The 15,907-nt window shown below is 39.4% G+C and overlaps 1 protein-coding gene across 3 annotated transcripts in view; it reads left to right on the forward strand.

The window, feature by feature from the left end:
• The window catches only part of CHN2 (chimerin 2), a 260,121-nt gene that overhangs the window by 101,716 nt on the left and 142,498 nt on the right, over positions 1-15,907 (forward strand). For all 3 annotated transcript variants that reach the window (XM_075212289.1, XM_075212291.1, XM_075212290.1), the window contains one exon: positions 173-228. In XM_075212289.1, the coding sequence (XP_075068390.1) occupies positions 173-228 (56 nt within the window). The remainder of the gene's footprint in view (positions 1-172; positions 229-15,907) is intronic.

Below are 15,907 nucleotides of genomic sequence, written 5' to 3' on the forward strand. Positions count from 1 at the left end.
AAGAATTATACTGTACAGTTGGTCACTATTGGAAAACAGGGACATTTTACAGGGACTAATCTATAAGACCTGTCTCTGTCCCTGAAAATTAGAGAAAGTTCACAGATCTAGATGTTGTGCTATAACCTTTTAATACTCTTGAATGAATTTTTCTTTTATCTGTTACCCGTAGTATATCAATTGCAACAAGAAGCTCCACGGCCCCGGAGAATCGTATTCCCACGAGAGGTTAGTGTTTTCTTTCGCTCATTGATGTAACACAATTATTAGGTTAAGTAAACAATTGCATGGGGCCTAAAATTTATGGAGGTCATTTTTTTCAGCTCATGTATTTATTTTAGTTTCCGTTAGAATTTCAAAATGTAAGCCCCGTTATTTTGAGAAAAGTGTCATGTAAACTTATCATGGAGCATGCTATTCTAGATTAGTAGTAAAATAGTCAGTAAAATATATTGTCGTTTTTTTTTTTAAACAACTGTTTATTACCAGCATCGCAAGGAAACATCCTCTGCAGATGATACATTAATTCAAAATTAAGTTTGTTACAGCGCAATGTTTGCAATTAAATGTAAATGTACAACACAAAAAATGGTAGAACATTTTTAGATGCACATTTTTTATTTTAATTAATGAAAAGAGAGAGAAAAGATAAGGGGGAGTGAAGATTTTCTCCTGGACAAATTCTGCAAAATGAAGAGATTACAGTAGTGTAGTATATTTCTCCAACAAAGAGGAGAAGTATTTGCAATCTGGTTGAGACTTGGTACCAATGGTATAAAAGTCCGTAAGCGTTTTCTTTTCCTCAACCACCCTCTTAACCTCACTACATTACCCTATTACCACCCGTTACACAATTTCACACAAGACAACTACCCCCTGACCAACATTGTTGTGTGACAGGATCATTTAGCTTATGAGTCACTTTTACCTTTGCAGACTGGCTGGGCCGAAATGCAAAATGTAGACATAACCTCATGTATCAAACTCCCATTGTCCCATAGATTGTAAGCTTGCGAGCAGGGCCTTCTCACCTCTTTGTCTGTTTTACCCAGTTTGTTAGTTTACTATGTTTGTCCCCAATTGCAAAGCGCTACGGAATATGTTGCCGCTATATAAATAAATGATGATGATGATATGTCTGAGCAATTCTCTGCATGCTCACTAGTTAAATATCAGTTGGACTCAGGAAGGTCTTTTTGATTTATTTAAGATATTTGCATAGAATGATAGAGACAGTATATGAGGCCTATAGATGAGTAATTGCTCAGACAATGGCTATAAAGAGAATTATTGGTCAAGTGGTAATTTTGGCAGCAGAAGCCGGCTAAAAATGTCTTATTTATAAATACTGTTGAAAAGCTGAAGAGGGGAGATTATGTTGGAAATATGGCTACCTTGGTTAAATGTAATGTTGACCTTAATTCTGGTAAGGCATTAGAAGTGAGGCACGTGATAAAGTCCCTTGTTATGCCAGAAGAGATGGAGAAGAAACTTGGTCTTACAGTCTTTTACAGCATTTCCAGATTGAGAGACTTAGGTGGATTACTGGGTTGGAGTGAGCATCCGGGGACCAATAGGGATGTAGGAGCCACATGGTAGGGGATGTCGTATTGTTGTCTCAATGTCTACCCAGACTTGGGAACCATGGGGAGAGTACATTGTATGTATGTGCTAACTGTGCAATATAAAAGTATTTCTTAAAGTTTTGAATGGCCAAACCGCCAGCAAACAGTGAGTGTTGAAGGATGTGTATTCTACTTATTGTTTTTTTCTCAGCCGAATTAGACATTGAGACCTTACATTAGAGGCAACAAAGGTCTTAGTGGGGATTTGTATGACTAGTGCTTGAAATAGATAGAGGAGTCTTGTGAGGTGATATGGCCAGTCCATGATATAAATAATTTGTTCCAGAAGAATAGATCTGATATAATGTTTGTTAAAACGGGATAATAATTAGCTTTAAAGAGGGCTTACAGGTTCTTAGTGTTATATATACCTATATATTTAATTTTTCAATATTTTTAATATATTTGTTTGCCGTTTAAATTGAAGGTTAATTTTATTTCTTTTTAGAATTGGCGGTAAGAAGATATCTAGATTTCAGTTTTGTCACGGTTAATTTTGAAGTTAGATAGGTTTCCAAATTGGTGGATTTCACTGAAAACATTGGAAAAGTTTAGAAATAAATAATAAAATGTAATCTGCGTACAAAGTTATTTTATGTTCACACTGTCTTACCTTAAATGACTGATATGTCAAAGTTCTGTAGAATTCTGCCAGTCAGGGGTTTCATCATAAATGCGGAAAATGAGTGATGAGAGGGGGCAGCCTTGGAGGATGTCATTCAAGATTCCGAAGGGGACAGAAAGGGAACCATTCACTAAGACCAAGGCTGACGGATTCCGATAGAGGGCAGTAATCCCAGATCACAACTCCCTGTGATAGGATAGGGGTGTTAGGACAGTGAAATTAGGGGTCCAGGTCAAACTGTGTCTTAGGCAAGGCCGGATTAACCCGAGGTCTAACTGGGCTAAAGCCCAGGGGCCTCGGGCATCCAGGGGGCCCTTGACAATGCTCAGTGGCATTATTGATCGGTGCGGGGGCACCACCGGCCCGTTCAATGCTGCTGAGACTGTCACTGTAGTCCTTCCGCGGCGCTCAGTAAACTCCTTACTGAGGAGATTTCATCAGTCTCACTTTCACAAGATCTCCTGAGTAAGGAGCTTACAGCGTGCCGAGGAAGGACTACAGTCACAGGACAACAGAAAGAGGTAAGTGCTTGGTGTGGGGCGCGGCTCACATGGCGGGTCTCACGGGGGAATGGAGGCCCCCTTAGCCGAGGGGCCTCCATTCTCTTAATCGGCTCTGGTCTTAGGTTGCTTGGATGAGTTTGAGTTAGCTATGTATGTATGTATGTATTTTATGTCCATTATGCAATTCCTAAATGTTGCCAGGTGGGGTTGCACACACTGCTACTGTTATACAAACATAACTCTTTTAGTATAAATTTATAACCACACCTAATGGCACTGGAATATGGTCTAATGAATCAATAGATGTGGAGCAGCATCTATCTCAAGGCTGTGAGCATCCCTGTTAGATATATGTAAAAACCAAAAAGGACAAAGCAGCTCTATTTAACTACAATTAAATATAACAACTTTTTATCAAGACAGGTTGCTTTTAAGTATAGCAAATTTTAATCTGCATCAGAAATAAAACAAAAACAATGTGTATAAGATGTATAAATCAAAAAATGTAAAATGATCGGGTACAACATTCATATTCCATTAGTGTATGATTAGTTGTTAATACCTGCGGGTGTTCAGTCTTGAGCTAAATATATGTGTATGCTGTCTTTCTAAAATCCACAGTAGTGACCAATGATTGATCACTCTTTAGTGGATATAGATAAGAGGCAGATGAATGAATCTCCTTCTCTTGGGAATACATTATCCCCATATACAGCTGTTCATCTTTGAGATAGCGTTTCACATTAGTTCTAGTTGTAATCGAAAATATGTTAATCGAAAACGGACACGATTTAAACGATATATTTATTGTCTGCCTCATTTAGGAATAAATCATCCCCATGCTTGTTGGGAGTAAAATGAATCAGAGTAAAAGTCTTGTTTACCGGATTTGTCAGTCCCACTGTTTTCCTGCGTCTTTTGGAGTAGCCCTCCAGGTGGATATGTCCTTAGTGTCTAATTTGTCTGTTCTTTTGCACCAGTCTTCACATCACATTCATCCAAGAACTTGTTGTTTGTGTTTAATTTATTGTGAATATACAAAAAATGAAATTCAGCATTTAATCCCGATCCTGGTGATGTTAACCTAAATGAGATCTTACTGTTTGACGCGTTTCATTAGTGATTGGTCATTTTACCAGAGGCTACGGAAGTTCCGTCCAGTGACTTTTTTATAATGGTAATCAAGTGGACATTTTAGTCACCTTCAACCTTAAGTTATATTATTCAGAAAAACATGAATCCAGAAAGCAAACCTGTCCTGATTTATATAATAAAAGAGTCACATAATTAGTTTCAAAATGTACAAATATATTGTTCTCATAGATACTGATTGCAATTTATATAGAAATACATGAGTCATCAAGTTGTCAAAGCTGGATACATCAATATGATAATTATTAGAAACCATCTTGATTAAAACAACATTCAATTTCACTCATATAGTAAAATATAATGCCTACTTATAGTATTGTAAGCATTTTAAACATAATAATATTTATAATCATACTTGTTGTATACAGCTATTGTTATCTAGAAATAGACTATTTTTATATAGCATTCCTGATTTACTATGAAATAAAGTTATTTAATTCTAGGGGGCATATTCAATAGACGCCGAAAATCCCGCGCTCCAAAAATATTACCATTAATACTGTAATATCTCGCTGGATTTCAGCTCGCAGCTCCCTGAGCCGCGAGCTGAAATCCAGCGAGTAAATTACCGTATTATGGTTTTTACGCGCAGGATTACCGTATTAACGGTAATATTTTTGGAGCGCGTGATTTTCGGAGATCCCGCCGTCATTTGAATATGCCCCTAGGAAGCTAAGTTATTACATTTCCCACAAGAGGTGGCGTTTTTGTCTTCATAATGTATCAAAGAAATTGTAAGTGTTGTGGTGGTTGAACGAAAAGGTGGTGAAAAATGGTGGTGAACGGAGAAGACAGGTCTCAGGAGTCCTAGCATGAATACTATGGAGAGTTATGGTAATGAAAACAGAATATCTTTATTGATAACACAGTTACAAAGGGAGAAATAGGTGCAGTCAATGGTATAAATTCATTCATTTCTTGGAGGCAGCAGATACAAGACAGCAGAAAATCTTAAGTATAGCACGGATTACACAGGAACAGGAATGCTTAATGGCAACTCAGTTCATGGGAGCAGCAGGTTCAAGACAGCAGGGATGGCATGTATAAGGATAAATGCAGGCTCCTAGACACAGTGGAAGAACTACAGTACTGGGTAGCAGGTTTACCAGGTCAGTCTCTGAGGCTGGAGAAGCAGGAAACACTGGATAAACCACGGGTAACAGGATTCATGTTTACCTCAGAGGCACGAAACATTGAATGATCCACAGGTTTTAGGAGTCCAGGTTAGCCAGGAGCCATGAGGCACCAGATGATCCGGGGTGTCAGGATTCCAGGTCAAAATAATGCCGGATTCTGATCACCAGAGGAGGTGCAAAACAGAGGGGCTAGCAGGAGTCAATACCAGGAAGCAGGTCAGGATCAAGTCACAAGAATGCACAGAGAAACCAGCAGCAGCAATGGCAATTGATGAACTGGCTCAGATTGCAGGGAAAGGCAGTTTCTTAAAGGACAGCCACAGGTGATTGGCATCTACGTTTAACAATGAGAAGTTAACCCCTTGCAGACAGGATCTGCAGAAGGCAAAGCAGCATCTATGAAGAAGATGCTGCAGTGTAGCCGGATGCAGATCGTGACAGCAGGTAATCACTTAACAGGGGTGTTAATATAAACATATTTGAAAATAGGTAACAAAAAAGAAAATCTATTACAGAGGACATATGCAAATGTTCTCTTATCCAAACGGTTGCCAAACCTAGGTCTTTTTTCTTTCCTGTCATCAGAACAGTAAGGTTCCTCTGAGAGGAAGAGAGGAAGGGACATACATAGACTAATACAAGGGTTGTTTTGTAGCATAGGTCCACTTTTTCAATTATGTCTCACAATGCTTGTCCAGGTCCAGATTTGGGTCTCAAAACATGTTGGGCTCTAGCATTAGAATGTTTTTATCCAACAACTTTGGTAAGATAGATCTAAAATGACAATGCAAGTATAATAATTTATAGGCACACCTTAAGTGACATCTGGCATTTTGCATTTTTTTCTTTAGCCTTGTGCCATTATCTATGCCTTGTTTAAATACATAACTGTCTTGTGGGTTACCTATTCTCTTTCTCTAGTTATCCTCTGTCTTGTCAGCGTACACCTTATGGCATAGCCTATTCCAATGTGGTACTATAGAAAAATTGCATTTGCTGCATAAAACCATGGTTGTGTGTGACTGGATGATTTATAAATAACTTATTATATACATGTTTTTAAATTAATAGCAGAGTGCGACAATTTATAGAATAGCAAACGTACTGATTTTTTTTATTAGTATGTAGTTTGTATGGAAATGTATTGATTTCTGAGTTGATTTGGTTTTGTAACTTTTCTGGAGGATATCTGTTTTGCTGATGGTAGGGAATGCTAAGTAAGTCTTTTCATCTCAGAAGTGACAAACACATGCTTTAGCCTGCAGCAGGAGGTCGTTATCTATCATCCTCCCTTGTTAAGACGAACTACATAAATATTGCAACCAGCAATTAATTTAAGAAACTATTGTAAATTTCATTAAAGCTTAAAATTGCTTTAAGTCCAAGTCTAGAGAAATATCACATCCTGATGTTAAATTATCTGATGTAATATCTCAGTTGTTTCGGTGCTAACTAGGATCAGTGGAATGGGCTACCCCCTGCCAACATGTGTCAGAATCTGTATAAAAAGATCGCTGTTTTTCCATGTAATGTATCATTCCATCTGTAACTTCTGGAAAAATCGATAGTACCAAAAATTAGAGTACAACTGTTCTTATAAGGGCTACTTGAGCTAATAAACATCACTGCTTCAAGATCCTGCTTTGATGCCTACTTATGTACGGCAATTCCTGGCCCCTCCTACTGCAGTTAGAGGGGCACAATTTGGGACAAAGAAAGGGGGTGGTGACAAGGCAAGCCCAGCAGGTCCCCATCAACACGGACAGGGTAGCATAGGAGGTCCTTCCCATGAAAATGCTATTGTCTATCTAACTACACTTTTATAATAAAAAAATTAAAACTTTTATGGTAACCTCTGCCTTTTTTAGATACATTTATAACCTCTTAATGTCATACACATGATTTAGAGGACTGATAATCTTGGGGTTTTTCCTGTCCTTATAAAATTCACCTATATAACAAGCCTTGTATTCTTTGAGCTATGAGTACAAATAACAACACTTTTCCATTGACAGATGCCCTAATCTGCAAACAGAAATATATATTTTTATTAACACAATAGACATCCTGAAATCATGTACAGTTGGACACAAATTTGTATAGCGTAAAATGAATTTCATTACTGTGCATGTCCACAAAATAAATTTACCCTGGAGTAAGTTGCATCTTGTGTATACGACTCCGTACACTTATAGAGGTGAATCTGGGGAAGCAAAGGGCATATAAGCTTAGGAAAATAAAATAAGGGCCTGTACAAGTAAATTCAACCAATGCATATATGGAGGCAGACTCAGATACAGCTGTCAGTAAACTTCTCTGTTGCAGGTGATCTACCGTTGGTATAAGTTACAGACTGGTAATGATGACGATCAGCTGAGATGTGTCTGATTTAGCAAACTATGTATTATACCTATATGTATGGGGGGGGGGGGGGTTCGGATACAACTTACACCTTCATTTTAGACAGAAATTTCATTCAACTCTACATAAGGCCCGGTATGTCATAAAAACTTTAACACACACCCGTACACTCGCGCGCACCCTTTTTGGAATTCTCCTATCATTTGGATATTTATTTGTAAGCGATTATATACATGAACATTTTCTAGGCCTGCTCTCTTTCAAAATAACTTACATGGATTCAGCAACCAAAGGCTTTAATCTGGTTGTGTTCACCTCTCTCAGAGATGATTGTAAACAGTATTCCACATTATTGTGTTTTATTACAGATGTGTTTATGTACAGAAAATATGCAAAGCAAAATGTTTTTGTCCATCTTGTTAAGTTTATTGTTCTTGATACTGTGGAGGTTAATGAAAATGTTTAAACATATTCGCACATGATGTATTCACAGTCATCTTTATTTTAAATGCTCTGTTCATTGTGGCCGATGTGACCTTCTAGAGGAAATCTCTTTTTATTTAATTTATTTCCATTGCTCTTGTAATGATTATTTTATTTTCAGATTTTTGGGTTGTTATAATCAGTTGTGACATTGTTACATAACGCATGAATAGATTGTCACTTTCAGAAATATGCAGATCAGTCACTCACACTCACCGCTGTAATATGGTATATGCCAAAATATCAGCAGAAAATATTTACTAGTTACCAGTGGCAGAAGTACCGCCAAAGCAAGGTTTGCCGTCAGTATTTGGACCAGAGATATGGGGGGCCTGGCAATGTCATTTCACCCCGCAATTGACCCCCGTCTGCTCTTCTGAGCATCCGTGTGTCTGGTACATTTATAGTGAAACATTGTATTTGACTATATGTGTTGGCCCCAGCAATGACATGATCTAACCCTTTGACTTCGGCAGGACTGCAAACGTGTGTTCAAGGGCTGTTTACTGCTTATTCAGTCTCATTATTATTATTATTATTATTAATATTTATTTATAAGGCGCCACAAGGCATCCGCAGCGCCGTACAGAGACAAACAAAATTACAATACAATGGGAGACAGCACAGTACAGTAAACACAGCAACTCAGTAAGCTCAATGCACAGCTAGAGAGGCGGGGAAGGGGGAGGGAGGATCCGCAAACGAAGGGGCCCAAGAAGGAGGGCGCGGAAGACAGGGAGACCCCCAGGGGGGAGGAGGGAGCGAGAGTGGACGTGGGGTGGAGGGCCCTCGAGGAGGAGGGCTAAGTAGCTGGAGAGCAGAGTTAGAAGTGGTGGAAACAGGAGGAGAGATGGCCCTGCTCAGAGGAGCGTACAATCTAAGTCTCATGATCGTTAGAGACAGAATAATTGTACTTGAACCTAAATTGCTGTTAAGGATTAAGGGTATATTCCCACAGGTGGTCAGTGAGCATTACTTTCCATTTGACTAATGGTAATCAGAATAGAACTGAGATCTCACAAGACTTTACAAGGGATTATTGATACCTATTGGGATCACAAGAAAGATTTACACAGCCATTTGGGGAAAATGTTCAATGGAGTCTAGATGATAAAATAGGGCAAGATTCGTCTGACAAACATCAGATCAGTGATCCTTTTTTAAAGTCCTTGTGAGCTGTATTTTGCTCTGTTGAATAATAGCCACCTTTTTTAAAAAGGTCTGTATAGCCCCAAATCCATGTGTCCAGGTGAGAATTGTACAACAAAGCTGCATCATACCTTTTGTACTTTGTATATATTGTTTAAAAGGAAAAGTAAAACAAATGGGCACAATGTATTGTCTTTAAGGCAACATCTCCTATGTATATCTTGGTATTTCATGTATGTGTGATATGAATGGAGCGACTATGCAGTGAAGTTGGTTTGAAAGTACCAAGTAAAGAGAGTATCCATCTGCTTTAGAATCAACTGTACCACCTAAGGCTTGGGATGTTAAAAGGCAATTCTAAAGTGCATATTGCAGTATAATCAGTGAAAACACGCTGTATACATATGCTGTATATTTTGACTATGCTGTAGCCGTCAGTTCACTTCATGCAAATCAGTATCTTTCCTTATAAATTTGTGGAAGCTGATTACGTTGATTTGGGATTGCACATTGAGGTATTCTAGATTCATTCCAAGTCACACATCCAGCTGGCATATAATTCTGAGGGTTAATGAATCAATCACTTTCACCAAGACTTTGAAAACCAGTTGGGAACAGCTGCCGACCTTATTTGTAGCACTTTGATGAGTTCCTGTTTTATATCCTAAGGAGCTGTATTTGCATTTCATAATTATAAAGTATCCTGAGGATTGCACATCAAAGACGTAGAATTTCAGACAACTTTTCAATTACTATAAAAGTGCTTTGAGGTTGTCGAAAATCCAGAACTTATTGAAAATAAAGTTGCCTTCTTCATTTTAAAATGTTAATTTTGCTGACTTCACCCAGTGTCCCAGAAATAAACTTTCAAAACCATATATAATTATATAGTATGTTATAGTCCTGGTTCCAAACAGTTTTTCTATGAAGTTTATTTGATGTTTATTAAAATTCTTGCCTAGTGTTGTTCTGAATCTCCAAAGGAGCAATACATACATGCTTAGAAATATACATTTCATGCTTACTGGATATTTGCATACAGGCATTCAGTATCAAGTGAACTCAAATCAATTGTCAGAAAATGTTTTTAGCTTTCATGAAAATACTAGTGTCTTAAAAAATCTATTTTAATGTTACTATTGCGGTGCCTCAAGTGGCACAAATAAAATATAACAGTGTCAATAGTCAATATAAATCTACTTTTGTTGGCGTAGTTATGTTTCTCAGCAAGTTGATAAAGCAGACAAAATGATTACCTATTTGGATTTGCAGCCTTAGCAGCAGACATGCTTATCATCATCATCATCATCATCATTTATTTATATAGCGCCACTAATTCGCAGCGCTATACAGAGAACTCACTCACATCAGTCCCTGCCCCATTGGGGCTTACAGTCTAAATTCCCTAACACACACACACACACACAGACTAGGGTCAATTTGATAGCAGCCAATTAACCTACCAGTATGTTTTTGGAGTGTGGGAGGAAACCGGAGCGCCCGGAGGAAACCCACTCAAACACAGGGAGAACATACAAACTCCTCACAGATAAGGCCATGGTCGGGAATTGAACTCATGACCCCAGTGCTGTAAGGCAGAAGTGCTAACCACTATGCCACCGTTCTGCCCATGCTTATGAGACGTCCATCCTTATGGCATGTTTGAGAATGTGCTTTACAGTACCAGCCAACGCCACCAACCTACGCTGATTGCTCCCTCCTCCCTCCCAACTCTCCTGAATTAGGAGGGACATTCATGATTCAAGGGGACTGTCCCGCCATCTTGAAAGTCCAGACAGTGTTAATTTCTCTGGATCCACCTTCCTTCTCTTATCAAATTCCTAAACTATCCTCTTAACCTCCCTTGGCTAATCAATCCATTTGCCACTGCTCTACACATTTCACATAAAAGTTAATGTCACAAACTGCAGCAGCATTGTCACAATCCCCTACAGTGGATAACCAAATCTGTTATGTTATAGGATCCAGCTTTTATAAACATCTTGCATGCAAATAGTTTTCAAAAATGTTCTTGTCCTTGGCATCCTGGTTGAGGCACAGGAGGAATTGTTTGCACAGGGATTCGGTGACAGTGGGATGTAGCAGTGCTACCCAGATAGAGTCATGCTATAACACTAAGCTTAGCATGTGCACGGACTCTAACAGAGGAAACTATATGGATTTGTGAGTTGCATCCTCACAGTCACCGTGCATGCGTCAGCCTCTATATCAACCTAGCAATCTTTAGTGGTGCCAGATTATTGTGTCCATGTATCAGAGTCTAGCGTTTCTTAATCTTCAGTGTACTTAATTTTTAGCATTAACCCTGACCATGTTTGTTTATAATCCCCTGGCTTCCGTGTACCGAATCTTTGACATTATCCCGAACGTGCTTGCTGATAACTCTCTGGATTCCAAACATCATGGGCTAGATTTACTAAGCTGCGGGTTTGAAAAAGTGGGGATGTTGCCTATAGCAACCAATTAGATTCTAGCTGTCATTTTGCACAAGCTACTAAATAAATGAAATCTAGAATCTCATTGGTTGCTATAGGCAACATCCCCACTTTTTCAAACCCGCAGCTTAGTAAATCTAGCCCCATATCTTTAGCATTAACCTTGACTGTGACTACTAATAGCATCCTGGCTCCATTGTGCACCAAACATTTGGTATTAACTCTGACCGTGGTTACAGACAATCCCTTTGCCTCACTGTGCGCCAATCTTGGCTATTAACCCTGGAAGTTCCTTGATTTCACCTGTAATGTTTATCCTTGGCATTTACACTTATTCTAACTACTGACTATTCTTTGTTACCGCTGTATAAAGAATCTTTGAACTTGACCTTAGGCACAGTTAACAATCACCCTCTGAATACTAACTATTACTGTCACTGGTGTTCGGTCTTCTGACCACAGTTTCTGATTGTTATGTGTAATAATAGCATTCACAAAATGTATACTACAAGAAATAAACTGTGTTTATTATACCGATCTGGCTCAGAGAATCAGTACATTTTATTCTTTGAGAAGGGTATATTGTGTTTGCTGTTCATTAGTCTGTAGACTTGCCATCTTAGAGCTTGACAATTTATTCCACCTTGCAAACTATAATATAAACTATTATTAGTAGATTATTCACAAATGTATGATAAGCATGGTTTAAATTTAAAGAGACAGATTGCCCTAATTTTGAATTGTAATCAATTGAAGTACAGTATCTAGGAATATCATTACCAACGGCTTTATGTAAAATGTGATCATATAACAAAGCACTATATAAAAGGGAAGCTTTCAATAAAGGGTTACTCATTTTAAATAAATTCAGAGCAGCGAGCTAAAGACCCACATACCACCACACAGCCGTATACCTCCAGGTGACTTAAGCTGCAACCACACAGCCAATACACCTCCATCTATCTTCACAGGCCACCAGATAGCCAATATGTAGTTAATAAAATATGGAAATACTAATATAAAGACAGTTAGGAGGACGTTGCACCAACACATGTGGCCAGTATGACCTATATGCGACATGTGATTGGGTCTAACGTTGGCAATTGTACAGGACGGATGCAACACCATTATTTCGCTAGATTGTCAGTCAGCTGACACCTTGTTGATACAAATACTGCTGTAGGTGTCCTTCCAGAATAATACATAAATGATCAATTGGGTTCAGATCTAGTAACTGAGAAGGCCATGACATAGAGATAACATCAGTGTCATTCTAACCATTGTCATCGTGGAAGTTATTACCTTATCAGGAACGACGGGCTGAACCATTGGGTAAAAGATAACTCTCATTACCATTGAGTAGTGATTAGCATTGACCTTGCCTTCTAAGGGAATGATTGCACCTGAACCATGCCAGGCAAATGCGCCTCACAACATTACAGAACCACCCGATCCCTTCACTGTTGGAAACATGCACTAAGGGCTGTAGAGGTTTTTTTCAGCATGACGCCCTACATGCACCAGTCCGTTTGTTAAGAACATTGTGAAGGATGAGTTAAATGACCATGTCACCTAACTACAATGTTCAGCAGTCCAAAGCCTATGCTCTTTGCAATACTGAACTCGCAAACATTGTCTGGTGTGATATTCATCTATTTATGGCTTAGGCTACAGGTGTCTTTAGATAAGGAAGTGCAAGCTTGGTCTTTTTATTCCAGCTTAGAGAGCCTCCAGGTTACCTATAATTGGTCTAGACCAGTATTTCCATGTAAGTATATATATCTTTACCACTTGCTGGTAAGAAATGAAATGTGTCATCATCATCATCAACAATTATTTATACAGCACCAACAAATTCCGTAGCACTTTTAATTGTAGTGAATGAAATAAAACTATGCAGATAAGACACTAAGCCCAATGTTATTTATACTTCTGTTCCTTTCACAGTCTGTCTTGTTACATTAACTCCAGCTGTTGGTCTATAAAGGGTGCATTAAAGAATGGGATTTGGAGGATTATGAGGACTGATTAGACTTGTATAGAAGAATAAGTGGTAGGAAAAAGATTAGTGAAAGAAAGAAAAAAGTGGGAAATTTCAACTTCAAGTTAACTTCCAGTGCTAAGTATGGAGGATTGACATTAACGCGGGAAGGTTACAGACAGATGATTTTCTGATTTAAGACATATTGTACTATTGAATAAATGGCCTTTAGCACATTCAGTAAAAAAAGGTCAGTTGCTACTCTTCAATTTCTGTCAAGGTCCTTTAAACTATAAATACTGTCACAATATTTAAAGGATTGTAATGAAAAGGGAATACTGTCAGTGAATGAGATCTAGGAAATAGAAATATATTGTATACATTGATCAGTACATAATGAGCAATGTACACAATATTTTATAATAACAACAATTTTTGAGAGGTGTTTCATTGTAAGATGAAATATCATTAGGTGTTTGTTATTTTGATTTTTTTAAACAATGTACACAATACCATATATATGTAATACCATATATATGTGTATTTATATACACTATATGGACAAAAGTATCATCATCAACATTTATTTATATAGCAACAGCAAATTCTGTAGTGCTTTACAATTGGGAACAAACATTAATAAGACAATACTGGGTAATACATAAAATGCTTGACCATTACACCAACAGGGACTGTAATGACACTGTATTCAAATACATATACTTTAATATGGAGTTGGTCTCCCTTTTGCAGAGATAACAGCTTCCACTCTTTTTGGAAGGCTTTCCCCAAGATGTAGGAGTGTTTCTGTGGGAATTTGTGCCCATTCATTCTGTAGAGCATTATGAGATCAGGCACTGATGTTGGACGAGAAGGCCTGGCTCACAATCTACGTTCCAGTTCACCCCAAAGGTGTTCAATGGGGTTGAGATCAGGGCTCTGTGTGGGCCAGTCAAGTACTCGCACACCAAACTCATCAAACCATGTCTTTGTAGTCCTTGCTTTGTGCACTGGGGCACAGTCATGTTGGAAGGAATACAAAAGGGCCTTCCCCCAACTGTTGCCACAAAGTTGAGAGCATAGCATTGTCCAAAATGACTTGGTATGCTGAAGCATTAAGATTGCCCTTCATTGGAGATAAGGGGCCTAGCCTAAACCCTGAAAAACAGCCCCATACCATTATTCTTCCAGTGGCGCACGCAGGGGGGGTTTCTGATTCTCCAGAATCAGTTGGCATAATGCAGTCAGGCAGGTCACGTTCTCCCAGCATCCTCCAAACCCAGACTCGCCCATCTGACTGCCAAACAGGAAGCGTGATTCGTCTCTCCACAGAACACATTTCCACTGCTCCACAGTCCAGTGTTGGTGTGCCTTACACAGGGCCGGATTAAGGGAATGGAGGCCCCTGGGCTAAGGGGGCCTCCATTCCCCCGTGAGGCCCCCCCCCCGTGATTGGAGCTGATTCCGAACCCCCCGTGATCGGAGCTGCCCGAGCTGCCCGCGCGCCCCCCCCGGCACTAACCTCCTTCTCCGGCGCGTTGTGCTCTCTTTACTGAGGAGATCTCGTGAGAGTGAGACTCACGAGATCTCCTCAGTAAGGAGACTACAGCGCGCGGGGGAAGGACTGCAGGGAAAGTGCTCAGCGGCACTGATCGCGCCGGGGCCGCCCCCGCCCACGACCAATCAATACTGCTGCTGAGCACTTTCAAGGGCCCCCTGGATGCCCGAGGCCCCTGGGCTGTAGCCCAGTTAGCCCTATGGTTAATCCGGCCCTGGCCTTACACCATTCATTCGACACCTGGCATTGGTCTTGGTGATGTGAGGCTTGCTTGCAACTGCTCAGCTATGGAAACTCATTCCATTAAGCTCCCGCCGCACAGTTTTTGTCCTTACATTAATGCCAGTGGAAGTTCGGAACTCTTCAGCTATGAAATCAGCAGAGCATTGGCGACGTTTACGCACCTTAGCAGTCGTTGACCCCGCTCTGTGATTTTGCGTGGTCTTCTGCTTCGTGGCTGAGTTGCTATTGTTCCTAAATGCTTCCACATTCTAATAATATCACTTACAGTTGACTGTGGAATATCCAGCAGGGATGAAATTTCACAAACCATCTTATTGCAAAGGTAACATCCTATCACAGTACCACGCTTGATGTTACTGTGCTCTTCAGTACGACCCATTTTGTATCACAAATGTTTGCAAATGGAGACTGCATAGCTAGGTGCTTGATATTATACACCTCTGGCAACAGGTCTGATTGAAACACCTAAATTCAGTAGTTAACAGGTGTGGCCAAATACTTTTACCCATATAATGTGCATATATATATATATAAAACTCTTCAGGTTTTTCAAATTAAAAAATGAGATTGTAGGTAAACTTTAAACTGACTCCTGTAGTCTGATAGCACTCTCAACACACTTTTTCTGCTCCAAC

Source organism: Mixophyes fleayi, chromosome 5, assembly GCF_038048845.1.
Source record: "Mixophyes fleayi isolate aMixFle1 chromosome 5, aMixFle1.hap1, whole genome shotgun sequence".
Taxonomy (NCBI): Eukaryota; Metazoa; Chordata; class Amphibia; order Anura; family Limnodynastidae; genus Mixophyes; species Mixophyes fleayi.